Raw genomic sequence first — 22,786 nt, 5'->3', positions numbered from 1 at the left:
CACACACACTTCAGTAAAACACACACTGTACCCAAAATGAAACTGGCACAAATCCAGTGTTTGGCTTTGCTCTCACTTTAACTCTGAGTGAAACAGTGAAATAAAACTAGTTGGGCATTAAAGCAGACCTGTTATTTTCATTTCCAGCATCATAATTTCCACTTTGACCTTTACTAAAATAGCTTTGCATGACTCTCAGGTCAAAAATAAACTTGCCTTATTCTAGGCTTTGGTGCAAACCCTCAGTTGCTTTAACACAAGGGTGGGGAACTCCAAGCCTCGAGGTGTCCCTCGAGGCCTCCATTTTGGGTATCACCCTGGGTCAACACACCTGAATCAAATGATTACTTCCTTACCAGGCCTCTGGAGAACTTCAAGACATGTTGAGGTAATTTCGCCATTTAAATCAGTCGTGTGGGATCAAGGACACATCTAAAACCTGCAGGACACCGGCCCTCGAGGCCTGGAGTTCCCCACTCCTGCTTTAACACAGCTACCTTAAGTCAGATGATTTGGCTTTGATTGGCTGCTCCTTAAACCCCCCCCCCCAAAAAAAACCAGGGTTGAACAGCAGACAACACAAAACAGCTTATTAGCACATATTAATCTTGCACCATTACACACGTAAAGCTTTTAAACATCACCCTCATTTAGTAGCATCCAACCTTGTAACAGTAAGGCAAAATAAAAATCAGTTGGTATCCTTTAAATAATGTCTTGAGTTTTTTTTCTTAACTTATATGTAACATTTAAGATTTTGAAGACATACAAATGCTGTGAATTGAAGAATAAAAAGACAAACATGGCAACATATTACAAAGTTTCTTTAATTTACAACTTTTCAAAGTGAATACAAGTTACATTTAACTACACCACACACACAAACACACAAAGACAACTTATTTTACAGTATTGGATAACTTCACTACTTTTACCTAACTTTACTGTTCACATCAGTTTTACCATTAAAGTGCATTTCAAGTGTTTCTCTGATCGACACCATTCCAGATGTTTGAAGTCACAGATGTGGACAGGTTTCTATTTGAAATTTGGTTCTCTCTTAAAATTATTCACCACAATTACACGCTCAATTTTATTTATCTGGTGTCATTTTCTTTTCTTCATCCTTTGTTCACTCCATTCTTATGTTGAACATTTAAAGACATAATTATCAATATGTTGCATTACATACAGACAGACGCTAGGGGGCAGCAGCATAAAGCAGGAGGTAAACCGCTCATCTGTGGCTTCTTTGCTCTTCATGACCGACCCACATAAAAACTACTACTTTCACAATGTCTCATTAAATAAGATTCCCCTTAACGCTCCTGCTGCTTCAAATACTCAATCTGAGGTAATGATCTCAAGCTTTAATAACTTTAATTTACTGCAGTTGTGATCATTCGTGGTATAAAGATGGAAAGGTTCAAACTAGCTCAAGTCTGATCAGTGCTATGAACATGGATGGATGGATAGATGGGAGGTGTTCTGACCAGGAAGAAGAAGAAGGAGATAAACAATGAATGCACCTACATAAAAAAGTAAAATATTCAGCTTCAGCACAAATACATTAAAGACAACATTTGTTTGTCAGTGACACAAACCTGCGGCAGACAAGCAAGAAGACCAAAGAGGAAACAAAAATAGCAAAAAAAACAACTAAACCCCATCAGAAGTTTTAGGCCGAAGCCCATCATGTGCAATCCTGAGACTGTAAACAGCACAGTTACACCGCTGTGTATGAGGGAAATGTTTTTCTTTTAGCCCTGGTTGGGAGAATCTGTCCCTGTGTGCAACACGAGGTGCGATACCCACTCCTAAACTCTTTGGTGGCCCCCTCTCTCTCAAATACTCAATCCTAAAACTCATCTCAATCCTCTTTAATATTTCCCCCAATGGATTTTTTAAATGAGTTGAAAAGGAAGAAAAATTAACAAGAAGGGGGGGAAAAAAAAAAAGAGAACTGAGACAAGAATTCAGAATCAGCCTACCAAGTCCTCATGTTCCATCAGTGGTTCAAGACGTAGGGATTTGTGAGAGATGGAGCTTGTTTCCCTTTTCTCTCTGTCCTCACAGCTCAGCCTTTGTTGATGGTGTTGTAGGACACCTGTGATCCCGGCTCAAGGTGATTGCTGGCACCCTTTTCTGTCTGCCTCTGGGGACTCTCGGCGTGATCCACGATGGGCTCTCTGTCCTCATCCGGGTCAGAATCTTCACAGCGTGGCAGCTGCAGCAAGGTGGTCAGGCCATGCACGTCAGACATCTTGTGGAAGGTGCGTAGCAGGAGGTACATCATCATCAGACCCAAGAACAGGTACACTGGAGACAGAGAGAGAGAAGCCAAGAGGGAAGGGATGGATTTTTTAAAATGTAAGGATATTTAACAGAATTTGACTGGTGATTAATTTCGATAAATGTTTCAGCGTTTCTTCTGCTGTGGCTCCAAACACCACATGAAACCACATGTAGGTATTCTCTCTTTGACTGTGCTGGTGAGCCACTTATTATGCAACACTGAGGTTGGAAAAAGCAATACTGCAGCAGGTGTGATACTAAATCTATCAGCTTATGAGAACCAGCAGGTTATGAAAATGTTAAAGCTGTTTACAGCTTTTAGGCATTGGTAGACTACCTGTACATGCAACCACAAATAGCTGTGTGATGCATTATGTGCAGAATTTCAAGTATATTATTTGTTGGTATTAATTGAAAAACTAAATACTACAAAGATGCATGGTTACTTTATGATGTTAGACAGACAAGCAAGAAACTTAAAAACTCACAAAGCTGGTAAAGAGAAAATAAGTCAGAATACACTTGACTAAAAATCAATTTTTAAACATTCCTTTAACCAAAAGGAGAACAAAAGTGCCCTCAAGTTAGCAAAGGTGAAAATAAAATCTCCTCAACCTTTGCTACTTCTGTTCTGATTCTTGCGAGTGCCTTAAAGAAATCTGTGTGGTTTTACTGTGTAACGTGTGCATTAAGTGGTTCACAGAGTTCAGGCCCTGAGCAGAACTCTCTCACAGCACAAGCAGGCCAACTCTAAGAAAACTGAAGGATTAAAGTTTCCCAAGCTTCAGAAATCTACAGTTACTGTCACAAGTGGTGTAGAAGAAATAAAGATACACGTTAGACGTTACAGATGTCACATGCTTTATATGAATTAGTCTGACCAGGAGTTTGAATCTTGTTCTCACAGACTAAAGAACTCATCATGGTTAAAAACAGCAGCTGGTGATGAGTTTAAGATGAGTTTAAACTCCAAACTTCCATCCCATAAGATTTACTTCTCACTGTGTCTGTGTAGGTTGTCAGTCATCCAGGTTATGGTAGTTTTAAGCGCATGATTTAAAAGCAAGCAAGACTCGTTTTTAGGTTCCTGAAGACATCTCTCACCTGACTTCTTCTGTTCTAACGGCTGTTGTGGATTCCAGGTATTTATTTGCAGTGCAGTGGAAGAGCCCTGCAGCAGTTGGGGTGTTGTTTTGACTTGTTCTTACTTAGGCAGCGATCAGTCTGCTCAGTTTGCAAGTTAATAGGGTCAAGCTGGCAGCTACAATCAGTTTGTGATTATAGATATGATTGGTATAAGTCGCCAAAAGGCTGTGCTCATCGGTGCAAACTAACTCAGACTGATTGCCAATATACTGGCAATCATCTGTTTTTAAAATTAGACAGCAATTACTTGCAAACCTTCACAAATCTGAGAGCGATTCCAGTCAGTTACCATGACTGTTTGGAGAAAGTTTGCCTTCCACCAGGAAACCTGTACAGATGGTTATCCAGAGTGGTTGAAGGTGTTGCACAAGGTTGTTCTTAAACTAGCCGAAGTGCATATTTATCCAGCATGTCCTGGGTCTGCCCCGGGATCTCCTCCTACTTGGACATGCCTGACACCCGAGTAGGAGGGTTTTAGGCAGAGCCAAACTAAGGTTTCACACGCACGCATGCACAAGCAGAATAAGTTAACAAAAACTGATGTATTCAACTGTACAAAATAAGTTTCAACATGTCTGAAGCTTTTGAATGGCATAACTTTATAGTGAACTTCATTGTATGTATTGCATTCAACCTTAATTTCACATAATCCTGCAAAGAATGACTTAAATACCACCAGCAGGAGCGATGGAAAACTCATAATTCTCATAATGCTTAGAAAACGGCACGACGACTGAAAATGATAGAAACGTCTTTGATAAAAGAAAACTGCTTAAGCACATTTTCGAGAAGATTACCTACTTTCATTTACCACATCCACATTATTTTCTGAGTTATACATAAATATATATAGTTGTATACAAACTGATAGCATATGTAAAGTGACAGAACACGGTCCTATAGCATGCAAACGTAGGTCTGCAAAGCTCTTCAAATCACCTACACAGCTACCAATGCACAACCAGGAGCTAAAGTAGTTTTTCAGTTTTCAAAATAGGTTCCTTTTCAATTTTACCACACAGCACTTCAGCTGAGGAACAATGCATCATGCTGCAGTCTGTCACTAATCCTCTCCAGAACCACCAGGGGCTGTTTGGGTTAATCTGACTCGACCTACACTGTTATATAAAGCAGCCTGAGGGACAAGAGAGCAACATCGCCGGTCCCTGTGAGCTACTCCGCTCGGCCTCCTTCCAACCTGAAGTCAAGGGATTAGCTGTGGGCAACACGAAGGAAAACACAGCTTTCAGCAGTGCTCCTGAGCTCCTCATCAAAATGAAACACGTTAACCGGTGAGATCAAGGCATACAAAGGAGTTTAAAGTACTACAGGGTGAATTTTCCTTCCTAGTTAAATTGTTGGAGGGCTCTGAGGAAAATTAAAGAAACTGTGTGAAATGCTGCATTCTCTCACTCCTGTAAACAGCAGACCTAATTCATCACAGTGTGTTTGTCAGATATTCACTCTGACCGAGCCCACAGAGATACAAAACAGCAAGCCTGCTTTTAGACACAAAGGTCATTCCAGCTCTGACTCGATTACTGAAAGGAAGTCCACAGAGAAGTTGAACCACAACAGCACGACTATGGAAATAACCTCCATCATGTGATAACGGAGTTTTTTGATTGCCAGAAAAAAAACAAACAAAAAAAACACAGACGGGCATCTATGTAAGGTTTCAAAGGTGATGCACACATGCACAGTTGACTCACACGGGAATACCCTCCTACACAGCGGTGGGCAACTGAGAAACGAGGACTGTCGTGACAGAACTCAATTCTGCTCATTATTATCTCTTTATAAGCTTATTAGTGCAGCCCTCTCACAAATATCCCCTCCATAATATCATATACTAATAAACATGTTATGGAAATGCACTCTATAAAGAGCACATTCTTCATTTACTAATAACACACACACACACACACACACACACACGTTCCACTTTAACTGTTAACATCAGCCTGTTAAAATGCTCAGAGAGCCTTAGCATGGAGATGTTAAGTGTGTATTGATCATCACAGTCACCTCCTTATTTTACCTGCACTGTAAAATATAGCGAGTGTTGGTGCAGAATGAAAGGATTTGAATGCATGCACCAGAGTTCATAATAATCACAATAATTCCAGCGATTTTCAGAGAAAATTGGGAGATGTTGGTCAAAGTCAGAGAAATGAAAGCCCTCCAGAAGGCGAGGCAATCTTACTGCTCATAAGTAACCTTCAAACACTTGTGAGCATTTATCTGTCATTTTTGTAGCATTACCTAAATTAACTTTTATTTCGTTGGGTCACAAGAAAAAAAAAATAAAAATAAATAATGCACGCATAGAATAATAGATTTCAATTCAACTCCATCCTGAAGACAAGAGTTCTTTGTTTCCTATGCTTGGCATGGACATCTATATACCACTAAACAAAAAGGTCTTCCAGGGTTATGTGGGCTATAATTACAGCCGATGTTTGATCTAAGCACTTAAGCCCGACTTCAGTCTGAGTGCAGTTGCACTTACCGAAGAACAAACGTCAAACAAAGTCAGATATCATTTTATTTTGTTTTCGTGCGATTCTCCTCAAAGTCAGCTCAACTTCAAACGAGCTACACACAACAGTGAACTTCAATTTACAGAAAGCTAACAGATAAAGTCAAAGAGGAGATTCAATTTATGAGGAACCGCCAGCCTGTCAACCCTGACTTGGTAGCAAGAAAAAGGCAGCGAGAGGTGCTACTTCTCACATCAGAGGTGAGAATTAAGACAAAGCTGCAAAGGTCAAATTCTGTCAGAGCAGCAGGACAAAAAAACCCAGTCTGGAAGTACGAGATTTACAAGATTCATGAGATTTTAATTGTCTCGGAGTGTAGAACATATTGGCAATATTTTCTACACTCACAGATCTCAATGCATCTAATGCAGCTCCTGTCATTGCATTGAATCCATGTCTCTTATAAAAAAAAATACTACATCTAAACTTTCCTGCCCCCAGCTCTTCTCTCTTCAATGATAAGAGTTTTTGGAGAGACTGCCCTCCTCTCACTCTGTGCCTCTGCAGGTGTTTCAGATATTGCGGTGGACCTGCTCCCCTTTACAGCTCTGCGAGCATGTAGCAGCTACGTGTGACCCTCACAAGACAAACCACAGCAACCTCAGTGTGTGTCATGTACCCAGGTTATCAACCATTGCTACCACACCCACAGGTGCAGTGGAGTTTCAGCTATATTCTTAGCCATCATTAACATCAACACTAATAATAGAAATAAAAGCACAAACACCATGAAACAACAGGCTGTTTATCATGCTGGAGTAAATCTAATATTTTATTTTAATTATATTAGTGGTAAATAAATGATACCTTTTCTTTTTAGTGTAAGTCACAGGTCACATAGTGTGTTTAGTGTTTAGTTACAGGAAGTGTCCTGGTTAAAAACCTGGTTGCTCCCTTGTATTTGCTCATCTTTAGTCACCACAGTTCAAGCACTGCGTGGAGATTTCCAGTAAATAAAGGTTCACATTTAAAGTACACTGTCCTGGATGGATTATTCTACCCATGTTTCCCTTCTTCCCCACCTCTCTTTGTGCATTTCATTTATCTTAGCATGCTATTGTGTAAAATTTTAAAGCAGAGTTAAAATTTTGGCTGGACTGTGTGCAGCGTCACAGGCATCCACATACTCATGCACAAGGCAAACAGAACAGGCACCCACTCATACCCCCCAAAAAAGCTTTCAAAGGTCAGACACAGCAGGAGAGCTTGTTTACAGATTTAGTAAAATGCAAATGATATGCACCATGCTCTACTTTAGCATTTATCCACTCAATCACGCACACACAACACACACACACACACACACACACACACACACACACAAAACACGTGTGTACAAGTTTTTATACAGAAATTTCAGACATGAATATAGTCACCTAAGCACTGAACCCCAACTCAGAAGGTTGCTTTTACTTATTTATGATAAATTTACTGTGAGATTAGGACTAAAAATGGTGGTTTGCAAATTTAAAGCATGTTCGTAAGACCTGACTCTGAGCTTAAACATGCACTGATATGAGCTCTGCTGTGCTCTGGGCCATGATGAGACAACACCTTCTTCTCAAACATACAGATAAGCAGTCTTAAAGGAGAGGTGTGGAAGCCTGGGACTGTGACTTTAGGTCCATGTTGTTATCAATGACTTCCACATAAGCTGATCCACTTAAGTGAAGTGGATCAGCGAGCGACTTTGGATAAAATAAATGAACTTATCCACTTAAAACATAGTTGGACAGCTTGCACTTCATCTGTGTTAGCACAAAATCCAAACCAAATAAAAGGTTCACTTGCAGACCATAAATGCAAGATGGAAGCAGTCGCCACACCACCAAATATTAGTTTTGAATTCAGCATCTTAAAACCTCGCTCCTCACAGCCAGACGTGACCGTATTTGGATGAGAAGGTGGAGTAATACGTTACAGACTAGAGCTAAACTGTAGTGGTGTAATGAAGAATAACGCATGTCTGCTAATCAGTGCCAAGTAATAAGGGGTGCACAGCTGATAGAAATATAGTCTTGATCAAGACAATCATCTTGATATCATCTGCTGTTAGGAATCATCTGTAGCCACTAGATGAGCTGCAGTTTTCAGCTCTTGGTTTGATTTTTCAGAATCAGAATTATGTTTATTGCCAAGTTTGTACACAAAGAATTCGTCTGTGTGTCATTAGAAAATTAGATTTCTTTATGCTTTCTATTAGCTCACTTAAAAGCTGGCTGGTTACCCTTAGTGTGCTTCCTCCTAAATGTGGTTATCAGCAGTATACTATGTGGATTCACATCAGTTTTTGTTTCTTCCGTTTTTATTTTATGTTAGAATTTTGCCGTTCTGATGATATTACCGATTAATTTCTCTTTTTCTAAGCCAACTTTCCTAACTCTGCGTCCTAACTCAAATTTGAAAATTTGACCTGAGCCCCTTATACAGAAACTATACATGAATTGTTAAGCCTTAATGCCTTATGTTTTAATCACAGGCAACTCTGACATGATCAAGCAGAAAATCTGTGTTCTGTCAAAGTAATGTAACATCGGTTTGATTAGAAGCAAGTCCCCCACCTGTAAGAAAAAGAGCCAAAAATTACTTAAACAATGTGGTTTCTCTGAGCTGTAACCTGGTTCAGCCCGTGGCTGCACTGGACGAATGCATTTCTGGTCTACAAACAAACGGACTCACCCATGACAGCACCAAGATACAGTGTCCTATACTTCTGCTCTGGCTGCATCCCTGGCACAAAATCCCCCAGTCCAATGGTGCACAGAGAGATGAAACAGAAGTAGATGCCATCCAAAAAGCTCCAGGACCCCTCCACCTTGGTGAAGACGGCTGCTGGCACCAAAAAAAAGCACAGCACCACCAGAAGCAGCAGCAACACAAAGTGGACGGCAGTGGCGGGCCGAGGCTCCAGGCCTGACCGCTGAAGCAGGCTCACCGGAGCGAGGACCAGAGGGTACAGGAGCCTCTGGACGCAGGCGGTGAGCACCAGCATGGTGAAGGGAACTCCTAACAAGGCGTAGAAGATGGAGAAAGCTTTTCCAGTGTCAGACAGAGGAGTGGAGTGACCATAACCTGGAGGAATAGCAACATGACAAGTTTTAGAGGAAGTGGGAAAAGAGACAAAAAAAAAGAAAAAAAAAAAAAGACATGATTTAGTACATTTTTAATCAACTGAGAGCAGCTCTCACTCAGTCAAAGTCAATAACTGCAAAGCCAGATCAAAGTCACATGTCACAAGAGTCATTCAATAAATCTAAATGTAATTTAATTAAAAATATTGATATAACTCATTAAAGTCTAAGGAGCTTGGAAAGAAAAGCGTCTGGACTTCTTTAAGTTGCTTGAAGACGTTTCACCTCTCATCCGAGAAGAACTGAAGAAGCTTCTCGGATGAGAGGTGAAACGTCTTCAAGCAACTCAAAGAAGTCCAGACGCTTTTCTTTCCAAGCTCCTTAGACTACGATGACCTGGATGACTGAGGACCTTCACAGACATAACTCATTAAAATATTTGAGCTTTCTTGTGATTTTGCAAGCAATTTCTGGTGCTGTTGAACCGTATTGCATTACAAAAAAGGGATCTTATGCATCTTGTCCTTAATGATAGAGGACAAGATACAGAGTATTTAAAAGTAGAACGGGAGGCAGAGCCTTCAGTTTTCAGGCGCCTCTTCTATGGAACCAGCTTCCAGTTTGGATTCGGGAGACAGACACTATCTCTACTTTTATGCTGCAATAGGTGTAGACTTCTGGGGGATTCCCATGATGCATTGAGTTTTTCCCTTTTCAGTCACCTTTCTCACTCAACATGTGTTAATAGACCTCTCTGCATCGAATCGTACTTGTATTAATCTCTGTCTCTCTTCCACAGCATGTCTTTATCCTGTTTTCCTTCTCTCACTCCAACCGGTCGCAGCAGATGGCCCCGCCCCTCCCTGAGCCTGGTTCTGCTGGAGGTTTCTTCCTGTTAAAAGGGAGTTCTTCCTTCCCACTGTCGCCAAAGTGCTTGCTCATAGGGGGTCATATGATTGTTGGGTTTTTCTCTGTATGTATCATTGCAGAGTCTACCTTACAATGTAAAGCGCCTTGAGGCGACCGTTGTTGTGATTTGGCGCTGTATAAATAAAATTGAACTGAATTGAAAATTGATGTAACTCAGGTGTGCAAAAACAACATAAACAGTATAATGCAGTCCAATTAGCAGCCTCCACATTGATCATCAGCACTCAAGTCAATAGAGCTCCAAATGGAGCACAAAAATGGAGCATTATAACATTAATGAGTGCTGGACAGCTGTAGAGCATAAAAATAGATTAATGTGCTAATGAGCACACTGATGTTACAGAGTCAGCTAGAGTTACTGGCTGCAACAGCAGCACGTAATTTGCCCCAGACTTTTTAACTTGAAGACACAGAAAATCAGCAGCTTTAGTCAATGTCAGGTTACCAGTGCTGGTAGGAAGACAATAAAACTCAGACTCCAGCATAAGCAACTCACTGAGCATCTGTCACAACTGCCTACAGGGATTATCTACCAGCAGAAGTGAAACTACTGCAAATGAATCTTCCGCTGGAGCTTTAACCTGGTCTCAGCCGTGATATAAAAGCTTTACAGCAACACAAAAAAGATGGGAAGGAAAACAACAGCTGAGTGCAGTTAAAAGGACCTCAGACTGAAAACACGGATGCAAAGAGTACTGACCAGAGAAAGATAAGACCAGAAAGGACTGTATCCTGTAAAACTGTTTATACAGTGTAAATATATATGCAAATAATCAGCCTGGGTGGAAAAGCGGGAGGGTGGGAGGTTCCTGTATATTTGGTTTGTGCAAACAGCACACCATCTGCTGTATGTGATCACAAAACATCAGGTTACTACACAAACGTCAGAAAACAGCTTTCAATTTAAAATGGAGCTATAAAACAACCATCCAGCCCTCCTCCTGTGCAGAACATCTGTAGCCCTTTAAGTTACAGCTGTTTGAGAGAAAGTCTGAATTATGCCTACATTTATTTAAATGGCATTTTTAGCCCGTAAAAGAATGACACAAACATTCCTGAGTAATAAAGCAAACATTATTATCCAGTCCTGCCGTAATAACGTTATCCATATCAATGGCCACATTTGGATGATGTGTTTAAAAAGGTGCTGCCGGGTGTTCCTTTAAGCCCGACCTAGAGTAGTACAAAGCCGTCTTTGTCAAAATCATCATCATCATTTCCGAAGGACACGGGCAACAAAAACCAAAACAAACAAAAAACAGCAATGCTAAGATGGGTGTAGCGCTGAAATCACATGAGCTGTGTGTAAAGTGTATGACTACAAAAAACTGGGCAAATGTTTCTATTACCACAGACTGGTCTGCTGTCTGCGGCGTGAACGTGGTCACAATGTTGATAAGACAATGTTCCTGTGCACGCTAAGAATGAGCACAGCCTTTGTGTTGTTAGGAGTCATGAACTCATGGTTCAAAAACACGATGCGTTTCTCATCTCAAACTAAAGATTTGATGTCACTTTGACTGCAGAGCAGCTGAGATGATGACACAATCTCCTGTCAGTTAAACCGAAGCCTTCGGGCGTTTAACAGACAGAGTTCAGCGTGAGCTCTCTTTCAAAGCAAGCACAGGTTCAAGGCAGATGTAGCTGAAGTTACTGTGACGTTACACACACACGCAATGGACTATACCCATCTAGACAGCAGCAAATACCATAGAAAGTACCATTTCCCACTTTCAGTGTAAACTGGAGGGCTTGTTAACAGACACGTGGAAACGTTTACCTCTGCTGATGAAATCCGCATCACTCTGACCGAAGCAGACTGCTCCATACTGTAACACCCAGTGCTGATACTGCCCGTTGGTTTGATTTATTTGGCTTTGATCTGACTTTGCAGTTGAACTTCAGCAGTTGTCACAAATAGATTACATTGAATTCACAATAATTAACACCCTTTACCCTGTTTTGCCTCTGACACTACCAAAGCTCCACTTAGAGCCTCAGTGAGATTAGTTGAATTAAAGTTTCTATCCAGGGGCCTATTCAGTGAAAAGGTACACAACATGAGATAAGGCAAATACATTTATTTAAAGCCACAGCAGGGTCGGAGATAATGTTTCTCATATTTTTTAAAACCAGCAAAAGGAACTTACAGGCTTGTCTTACTATGGAGCTATTGTTCTTTGAGCTGACTGCTGTGTTGTTTGTATTGCATATTTACACAAAAATGAGAAGACTGAATCAAGAATGTAAACAAATCAGGGTCAAAAGTATCAGGCTGTAAAATGGATTTGGGAAATTGAAAATTTCGCTTCTCTTTGTGATCGTTTTCCATGTTTTATGATGATTGCACAGTTATTAGCACCTCGCTCCTTTTTTGGTAGCTTCTTGAAGGCGCTGCAGTTGTTTTAGATCTGTGGCCATCTTTCTGTCACACCTTAGTAGTTTTTGTTGCTTTGTACAACACAGTCACTTTGTCCTTGTCTATCATTTCTGCTCGTGTGCGCGCGCAGTGTTTGATTAATGATGTCAGCCTCTGACTAGAAGGCAGTTAAATCACATGAGCTGTTGTGTGGCGTTTAACATCTGACAATATGCCATTTATCCAATTAAAACTGAGCTAATATGTACAGTATAACATTTCATCCACTCGGTCCCAGCTATACCGGCTCATCAGCTGTTAGCTGCCGGCAGATTTTTAGTAAGTCCCCCTCCCACCTTTGCTCTGTCCAAAAGTTCAACAGTGACGCTGACAAACATTACAAAGAACATGAGCTGGATGTTTTCTCCCTGCTGTTAGGGAAGCATGTCAGTCAGCTTAAATCTAGACGTGGTGTGTGGTAAAGCAGGTTGAAAGTTTTTGTTTTTTTTTAAATTACTCCCCAAAAAGTCCACTGATCGTAAAAAAACAAAACTACTATTGTTCCTTCTACTCAACATGTAGTGAGTGACTATAAATGTCACTATCTAAGCGCATCTGCTGCTTCCTCTTTTTGCCTTGAATTGAGTACCGGCATGTTAAAAAAAACTCAGTGAGATCATAACGCAGCTAAACACGTTACACCATTTAAGGAAGTGTCACCCAGCCTCTACTGAACACAAAGGGCCATTCTGTTCTGCTTCATGCATGAATTTGCATTTCTTCAGCGATCATGCGCGAGTGTCATTTATAACAGCAAGCCTGTGAATGTGACCGCCTTCGCAGCAGTTTGCCAGCACAGCGGAGCGCGGTGCAATAAGGGCGGCACGAAGACAGCTGCTGCAGATGTTTGATTGTGACATTCGTCAAAAACTGTCAAGCTCAAGTCGCCAACTTGACAGCTAATTTCTGACAGTTTTATCTTAAACAGTTAGTTTACTCTTTAGGTTGGTTATACACACACAGACACTGGAAAGACTCAAACCTGAGGCCGTAGCAGACACATCGTTTGACCTTCACCCATTATTTTCTAGTCATTGATGCATACACACACTTTCTGTAACTTTACTTTGAAGCTAGAATTAAAATATAGGTGTAAATGTTTGTATCTAGTATGTCTTTAACATTATGAAAAAAAATGTGCATGTACTTGAACTGAGGATGAGCAATAAGCCATATATAATAATAAAAATGTGACTCATGCAAAGCTACTCTAATAGAGTTCGAGAATAAAAACATGAAGCCAGAAATGAGCTTTAACATCTTTTTTCTACCTTCCCTTAATTCAGATTTGCCGCCACATCACAAGCTAGTGTGAGACAAAGTACTTCAGTGGCAATATACTGCAATACTTTTAAAGTATAGCACAAAGGAGGGCAATATTGACATGCATAATAATGATAATTCGCACAAAGATACAGCAACGATGATAGATAATTCCACCTTTTTTGGGGCATTTCTTTCTTCTTCAGTTGCAAAGATATCATGATATACTGTGCATGACTGTTTTGCAATGTACCACAGAGTCACTGGATTGTCTGACCATACCGTGATAATAACATGTCATGAGTTCATCTGATTCCTACCCCTAGTCTCATCAGAAATACCCTGAGTATTCAATTCAATTTCATTTCATTTCATTTATAAAGTGCTAAATCACAACAACAGTTGCCCCGAGGTGCTTTATTTTGTAAGGTAGAGTCTCTACAATAATAGAGAGAAATCCCAACAAGCAAACAAGCCCCTTTGAGCAAGTATCAGGTAACAGTGGGAAGGAAAAAACTCCTTTTTAACAGAACCGGGGTCAAGGAGGAGCAGCTATCAGGACTGAAAATCTATCACAGTTCCTACACTGTGATTAATCAAAGTTTGGAAATTTTGGATCAAACCAGTGTCAGTATATACAGAGGCACAACAGTGAGTGTTTAAAACCTATCTGTAAAACACAGTGGAGGCTCTGTCATGGCTTAGATGTGTATTTCAGCCACAGACGTTGGAGATCTTGTCACAATTGATGGAATTACAAACGCAGAAAAGTACCATCAGATTTTTATCCACCATGCAGTACCATCTGGAAACAGTCATTACAACGATTCCAAACACACTGACAGTACAGAATAAGCACACAAAGCTAATTTTCCATTGTGTTTTTCTCCATCAGTCATAGGTTGGCTCCACCAGCGCCTGGACCTCAACATAATACATTTCAATTCTACTGTGTATCACATATCACATGGTGTGATTCAAAGGGTTTCACATGCATAAAAACAAATAGTCCACATATAAAAATTCAAAAACTGCAACAGCTGGATCCCCAATTTTTCTGTCAGGAGTACTGAACAGATTACAGTTTGGCAATGGAGAAGCTAAAAGGGCGTGTGGGAGTATGAGGAGGCAAATTGTCAGATATACAACATTGTACAAGTTCAAGTAAGATTTTATACACGAGTATCTTAACTCAGAGTGGCAGTTAGTGGAGCAGTGTGACAGAATAGAGCAAAGAAGCAGTCAACATCCAAACAAGAGCTTTTAATGTCCTTCAGGAAGCCTGGAGAACTGATCCTGGAGACTATAAAGAAATTACAAGAGACTTCAGGCTATGCTGGCGATTAAAGGCGGTCATACCAAATGTTGACTCTCAGGTTCATTAGAATTGCACAAACTCTGCTTTTGCTTTATGCACTGCATTTACATTTATGTTTGCACATGTTTCAATAAATCATTGCATTCCCATTTTCCTGGCAAAATTAAGAAGGACAGGCTTGAGACTTTTGCACAGCACTGTACATCACAGCAATTAAAAATCAAAACAATAAGTAAGACCTGAATGCCATCTCATTTACAAACCTCCCATCTGGCTTAGCTTGTTTTTCTCGTCAGTGTTTTTTCTTCTTTCAGCTGAGGTTAATTATGTGGCTGAAACTGGAGCTTTAATCACAGACACAAGATGTTGTGACAAACATTTTTCCTTCCTGTTACTTAACATCTCAAAGCATGCCTTGCTGGCAGGCCCACCATGCACTACTTTTGCATTTTGCCTCAACATCCTGTTTAAAAAGGAAATACATAAAATTAAGTGCACATTGTACCATTTCACTGGGACTTAAAAAATGTAGGTAAATGTGCATTTTTAATGACAATAACTAAACCGGCTGAGAAGCTCTGAAAGCAGAGCGTGAATTTGTACCTCTGAACCACAGACGGCTCTGTGGCTCCGCTGAGAGGGTCCCACAGAGGAGTCCCAGTGTGTCTAATTAAATGTCAAGGGTGTTGTTTTATGACACGCTGTATCCACAGCAAACCTTCACTGGACATTTTCAACAACATGAGGAGCTATTTGGTAAAAATGCATGAAAAATAAAATGAAATGTGTAGAATGAAGGGTTTTTTTTTAAATGCAGGTTTTTGTTAATCCATGTTAGTTGCAGGTTTAGTTGCCCACAGAAGGATCAAACCAATCTTTGCTCAAACCTTTTTTCAGCGGAAGTCTTCATTTAATTTTTTTTTCCAGCCTGGGACATGAAAACCTACTGATAATGTACAGTCATGTGAAAAAGGAAGTTTTCACTGGTCTCTGCAAAATCTGGTCAGAGCATTTGTGTCAACAATTCCACCAGATTCCCAGGAAGCATGTGGAATTGTTAACATCCCTGCAAACTCACCCTGACTCACCCAGGTCAGACAACTACATCTGAGACTCCACAGGCCACAGAGTGGGTGGCTTCACAAAGATGTGAGAGACTGCTAATTATACAGAAAACCTTTAAGTTACTGCTGCTAAAGTTTCTGAATCACTTAGTTTTTTTAAAGAAACGAGTCCTTTGAATACGCTTTTTCACATGATTGTATATTTAACTCCCGTGATTGCAATGATACCACAGAACAATTTGTCAAATGCCAAAGATCAATTTTTTAAAAATCAATTTTAAGGTTATTTGTAATGAAATTTCTAATGATATTCTTGCATTGTCACTTAACTTCTTTCATAAAGTTGCAGGACTTAAGAGGAAGACACAAAGTGTGCTGAAGATATTTCAGCTTCTCCCTACACCCTCTGTTTTAATTTGAAATGATCTGATCCTACATTTCCCATCATGCAGCAGTATTTACTCCTCTGTTTCTATCATACGCTCTCCAGTTATGACTTTAAAGTCTTCAAGCCCATTTTTAACACACTGACACCGCTGATATGAATTTTGCGTGTACAGAATACCATTTTCCCTCCAGCCTAAAGCCTGTAAAACAAAGTAAATATATCAAAACCTAAACTAATTGTATCATCAGACACTTAGGTAACAAGCATTTGGTGCAATGTGCTTTAAATATTTGGACCTGCAGGTAAGTGAGTCGTTCAAGGCCAGCAGAACACCACAAAGAGCCCAGTGTGGACAACCTGGCGGGTCCCACAAAAACCTCTGTGATGTATTCTGCTCTCACACAGCTGAACCTTCACTTCCTGTAACATCCAGGTCAGGCTGCTACATACTGAAGGAGTATTTTGGTAAACTCATCGATGTTTGACAATCAATTTCCCCTTTTCTTAAATGCCTGCTTTCATACTTCCAAAGTAAGACCCGAAATAAATCACATGATGAGGGGATTTCCCTCATCTATACGCAGATTTGGAATTTTTACAGATTTACAGATTAAAAGAAAACAACGTATAGTGGAAACTTTTTTTCTCCCCTGAGCTCGATACATCGGTTTGCGTTTAGGTCTTAAATAGCTCAAGTTTTGAGTCACAGCTGCAACCTGTCTGCAACATCCATAACACGTGGCAACATAACTCCAGAAAACTGCCACCTGCATTTAACCCAGCATTGTTTTTGTTTCCCCCCCCTCATACTAAAGCCACAGACGTTCCCTCAGTGGACTGCACACGTTCTTTGGTTCAGCTTGTTTGCAGTTTACGGTGATGCGTAACACTGCCGAGGCTCGTCTGTGCGCAAAAACGCCCTCAGGTGTTTTCTCGCCAAACTTTCTTCACGCTTTTGTTAGCACTCACCGACAGTGGTGACCAGAGTGTTGGCGAAGAACATGGACGATGCCAGGTCCCAGTTTGAGGTAGCGGAGGCGTTTTTGAGGACGAAGACGCCGTACTTGTTGGCCGCCAGCACTTTGAACAGAAAGTTTTCGAGGGACGCGGCGCTGACGCAGCTCTGGTTCAGAAACTCCTGCTTCAGAACTTCCACTTCAAGTCGCAGCTTGTCCTCCATCGGCCGCTCGATGGTGGAGAAAATCAGGGCTCCGAACAGCAGGTAGATGACATAAAACAATATAAAGCCTATGAGCAGCAGCCACGACCTGCCTACTAAAGCCATGTTTTAGTTCTGGAGCTACCCTCTTTGTTCCTCTCTTTTCCTCTTTGTGTGGGAACTTTTCGGGGGCAGTCCTAATTGAACTTGAACCCCTCCTTGTCACTGCATCCTCCTCCCACAGCAGGGACAGGGGGTGTGTTCAGCTCAGAGTCCGTTTTGCATCCTGGGTCCTGCACAAATCCAGGTGCCTTTATTCGTTTATTAGACTTAAATGATCACACCTTTCCCGTCACACAACCGTCCCTAATTTCAAGAAAACCCTGAAAAATAATACCACTGTTCTGAAGATTCACCAGAAAAATATTCTCTGTGCTTTTCATTAAAAACGGAATAATAAATAAATAAATAAATAAATAAAAACCAGAATAATAGCGTCTTTTGGCTTTTTGTGTGTTCAGGTAAAACCAGAGGGAGACACGGACTCCAGCGTGTCTCGAAGGCTTTTTCTTTTTTGATCATTAGCCAAAAAAGCTCGATGTTTCACTTATTCTCACTAATGCGAATAAGCTCATTATGAAAATATTCTGATATATTAAAACGGCTCAAAAGTGCAGTTTATATGAACTATATGTGCCAGTGTTTCAACATTCAGTCTGCCTGCAGACACAGAAACATACTGTGGGTAATGTCTCTGTCAGTGAGACGGCTGTGAAACCGAAACTGATTCAGACTGGTATTAAATTAACACTTCAGACACCTTTTGTCATGATGTGATGTGTAAATGAAACATATTTAGAAAATTTATGTCCTAGTTAAATTTCACAATTTTCCAAAGTTTTCCAGAGTCCTGGACTGACTGTGGGAGTTCTTCGACTGATGTGCGTGTTTTTGCAAAGTGTTTTTGCTTTTATTTTGCATGTTTTGGGCTCAGAGGAAGTCCACACCCTTCCACACATTTAGCCCTCCTGTGTCCTCCTCTGAATGTGCCATTCAATATTTTGATAAGCAGAAGAAAAAGTCATTCTGGATCCTGATGATGATAGGAAGAAAACACCCTATGAAATCCGCTAAATTCTTTCAATTCATATCTTTGTTCAATAGTTCTTCATTTAAACTGAGTTTATTCTGCCACTGAGTTTAAAAGTAATCTTAAGGAATTCTGGTCAGGCATTTTCCATGATATCCATGATCATCCCACTGCCTTTCCACAGGATTTTTAATGCTCACATGAACAAAAGACATATGATGATTTATTCTTGGACTATATTAGAACTGTTTATCCTGATTTAAAATTCGAAATAATCTTTATTTGTCTTACACTGGGCCTTTGTGTAGCACCTCAGTTCATCCTCTATCTGAAAGGTTGTTTTACTACCTTTACCCTTCCCTTTAAGAAAGTTTTTTGTTTTGTTGCTGATCAACTGCTCCTCACTGAACAACACCTGAACAACAACAGGTGGGTGGAGCTGTTGTGCCTGAGCTGACCAGGTACCGATGTCATCATAGAGAGCCAGGAAGAGGAAAAAAACCCAAACTGTTTGAAGCATGAGCTTTTGGCTCAAAGGGATTGCTTGTACATTCACTGGTCTTATTTTTCCAAATTTCATGTCTCATCACCAATAAAATATTTGGCAGAAAATAAGGAAAATCTTATCAGACCCACATTAACTTGGCGATAAGCTCCATCAGATGAAGATGACAAGAAGCCCGTTCACCTGAACCAGGGATGTCAACAGCCTTGTTCTTCATCGCTAGAATTTGTAGCTCCATCCATCCATCCATCCATCCATCCATCTCTTCTGCTTATCCAATTCAGGGTCACAGGGGGCTACCATAGTGGAGGACATCCTGGACAGGTCGTGACCATTACAGGTCCCCTTTAATTAATAGTCCCTTCAGCAGCTACAAGTGGGAGTGTGGTAATTTTTAATTTTATCTCTAAGTACACCATGTTGCAAAAACATATAATTTGTTCCATTTGTTTAGTTGAATCTATGGAAACTGCAAAAGATAAGGCATAAAATGGTATTTGTGCACCAACAAGGTGATTCCCAAACAACTCTTGGCCAAAAACCTGGCATATCTCAGCATACTGTAGTGTGCAGTGTGGCCATAAAAAAATTTGAGGAAACTGGACAAGTCAGTCAACGTTTTTGGAAAAACAAAAGTTCAAAGTAAAATGGTAAATGGCCTGTATTTGTATAGCGCTTTACTTAGTCCCTATGGACCCCAAAGCGCTTCACACTACATTCAGTCATCCACACACTGGTGATGGTAAGCTACATTGTAGCCACAGCTGCCCTGGGGCGCACTGACAGACACTGGCGCCACTGGGCCCTCTGACCACCACCAGTAGGCAACGGGTGAAGTGTCTTGCCCAAGGACACAACAACCAAGACTGTCAGAGCCAGGGCTCGAACCGGCAACCTTCCAATTACAAGGCGAACTGCCAACTCTTGAGTCACGATCACCCACACACATGGAAGACACATCTGAAATCTGAAATTCATGTCCTTAAAGGGGAAAAAATCCCGCAAAGACCTGACACAGGCCTGAGAGACACATCTGGCCCTTCAGTTGATCCAGCTGTTCATGAAACCTCAGCAGAAATGGTCACAGTGTAAGGGTGGCTGTCAAGAAGCCCTTCTTAAGGAAGGGAACAGGGAAAAAAATCTGAAGTATGCCAGATTACAATAGAACTGGACTGAAACTGGTCTTATTCTGCGATTAAGCCAAATTTAGTCCTAACCCCACCATCATTAAAGCAGCGTGGAATCATCATGACAGAGAACAAGCTGCAAAGAAGCGCTTTGAATATCCTTCAAGAAGCCTGGACAGCTATGCATGTCAACTTCCCATTTCCTAGAAGAATATAACAAAATTAGAGATGGGTCAATAACGACCTTCCAGAGCACCGTTCTCAAGATTTTTGTGCACTGTACTGTATTTCCCATAAATGTTGGACTTCCCCTTTAACTCAAGTTGGCTGAAACTTAACTGATATTCCGCTTCATGTGAAGGTCAGATGGGAGTTCCTGGACTGTTCGGCTCTTACCCAGCGGTTGTTTTCTCAGACAGAGGTTACTAGGTACAACAAAACACTCTCACTGTGCTCTGTTTGCTTCTCCTGGAAGTAATCGCTGGCTTGTCTGTGCTGTTTATGCATAAGGCCAGCTGACTCATGCGGTGTAAACGGTGAGGTCAGGGCAGTCTGCTGCTCATCGGCCCGTTTTCTACCCTGCAGTACAAAGCTCTGTTATGATAGCACAGCAGGCAGGCAGCTGCTCTGACTCAGCAAATAAAGTGCTTAACTCTCTCTGCGCCACTGATCTCGGAAAGAGGTGATGGTGACATGCCACACAGGATAATCTCGCTAATACTGGATTATTTATCATGTTAAAAAGTGAACCAGTCCATGTCTTCAGATTCTGATAAAATAAAATAGAATTTATTAGGCGATAGTGCTCCTAAAGCTAAAATAAAATATGATCTTCTGTAAATATGAAAAAATTCCTTTATGTTGTATTTACAGGCATCTGTATGCAGTGATTTTGTGAATCACTTCAGTCCCCTCTCACAGTCTGCAACATGAATTATTACATGCAAGAATGCAGCTTGATATTTTACACGCTGTTTTCCTCACACGATGTCCCAGTTGGTTATCACAATGTGCACTATTATATGTCCTTGTATTAATAGTCAGGCTGTGATGGTAAACAGCCAACAGGCCAGAAATCTTTTGCCTTGTGACCAGCAGCTTTTTACCAGTTCAGCAGCTGTTATCAAGTTTGTTTTTTGGAACCACATTTAAAACACAGGCCATCAAGTTTAGCAGACGTTTGGCTTGTTTTCTGATGTTCCACACCGTTTTGCTGGCACTGACTGCATCTTAAGTGTATTTTGCAGTAGCAGCATTAAGTGTCATTAATCCTGCAGAAGTTGATGACTTTTCACATATTCAATTCGAGGGACTTTATTCTAAAGAAAACATTTACAGAATTTTACTTTTCCTGATGATATAATATTTTCTAAAAATCAACATAATGCGATGTTTTTGCATAATAGAGCCAAACTGAGACTAATTTTAATTGCTTTGCAGGTATTCCGTCATTAACTGAATTCTGACCTGCAGACTAATGAAAACTTTGACCTGCTGGAGGGTACGTGACAGTAAAAGGCAGATATAACAACATCCATTAGGCTCTATGTGCCACAAATATTTAATGAAAATCAGTTAAATAGATGTCATTAAAAGCCAAAATGCCAACGTTAAATGGTGCCAGAATAACAGTGGGGACATTATCATGAGTCCTTCACACATGCCCTGCAGCTCTGAACTGTTCTCAACACCGCCCAACAGTGGTGACCATCACGCAGTGTTTAACTCTGCAGTTCCCAAAATACCACAGATTATGAAACTGTGAGGACAGAGCAGTAAATATTTACAGCTAGTGAGAGGAGATGTGTGTCCTGCCCCCTATCGGTGCAGCTCCTTTGCCTTGAACCATGTGGAGTATCACCAGAGGTGGAGACATGTTTGAAGCTAAATGTGAAACAGGATGATTGCGGAAAATATCGTGACCTTATTCTCCTCAAACTTCCTCAAGTGCAAGTGTGAAAATGACAGTCTATTAAATGTTTGGTCAGTTTTTAACCAAAGCAGAAAAATTTGTTTCTATTTTGGTTTCACAGTTAAAAAAATTATTTTGGGAGTGAACTTTCTTGTTTCAGTTTAGTTTACAGCTTCTATTTGTCAGGGGCACAACAGTTTCTATTCTCGAGAAACATTCGGATCAAATCATCTTCAGGTTTCGTTGTGTTGATAAATTATATCAATGGCTTTCACAAAGACGAGACACATTTTCTGGATCTATATATTTCCTGTATAAGCATAGTAAACATGGACCAAAGTTATGGACTTATGAACAAAGCCCCACGCTAATCCATAGAGCAATAAAGTAGATATATGTTAATATATTAATTAGAATAATGTGCAGCAATTTTGGCAAAGAGTAAACCTAAAACATATTTATGTTCATTAATTGTTTGGTCTGATTCCAGAAAACTGAGGATCGGTCATCACCCACTGACAGCTGGTAACCTTGAATCTGATAAGTGGTTAGGAAA

General features: G+C 40.6%; 1 protein-coding gene across 1 annotated transcript; it reads right to left on the bottom strand.

The window, feature by feature from the left end:
• Positions 1-809: 809 nt before the first annotated feature.
• kcnk6 (potassium channel, subfamily K, member 6) lies at positions 810-17,859 on the bottom strand. Its single transcript, XM_003456379.5, has 3 exons — positions 17,407-17,859; positions 8,664-9,056; positions 810-2,319 (listed from the first exon to the last, which is right to left on the bottom strand). Exons 1-3 carry the CDS (start codon positions 17,720-17,722, stop codon positions 2,078-2,080), a joined length of 951 nt encoding a protein of 316 aa, XP_003456427.1. The 5' UTR covers positions 17,723-17,859; the 3' UTR covers positions 810-2,077.
• Positions 17,860-22,786: the final 4,927 nt, after the last annotated feature.

Source organism: Oreochromis niloticus, linkage group LG14 (assembly GCF_001858045.2).
Source record: "Oreochromis niloticus isolate F11D_XX linkage group LG14, O_niloticus_UMD_NMBU, whole genome shotgun sequence".
NCBI lineage: Eukaryota > Metazoa > Chordata > Actinopteri > Cichliformes > Cichlidae > Oreochromis > Oreochromis niloticus.
The sequence above is the reverse complement of the archived record's forward strand: the minus strand, read 5'-3'. Positions and strand labels throughout refer to the sequence as shown.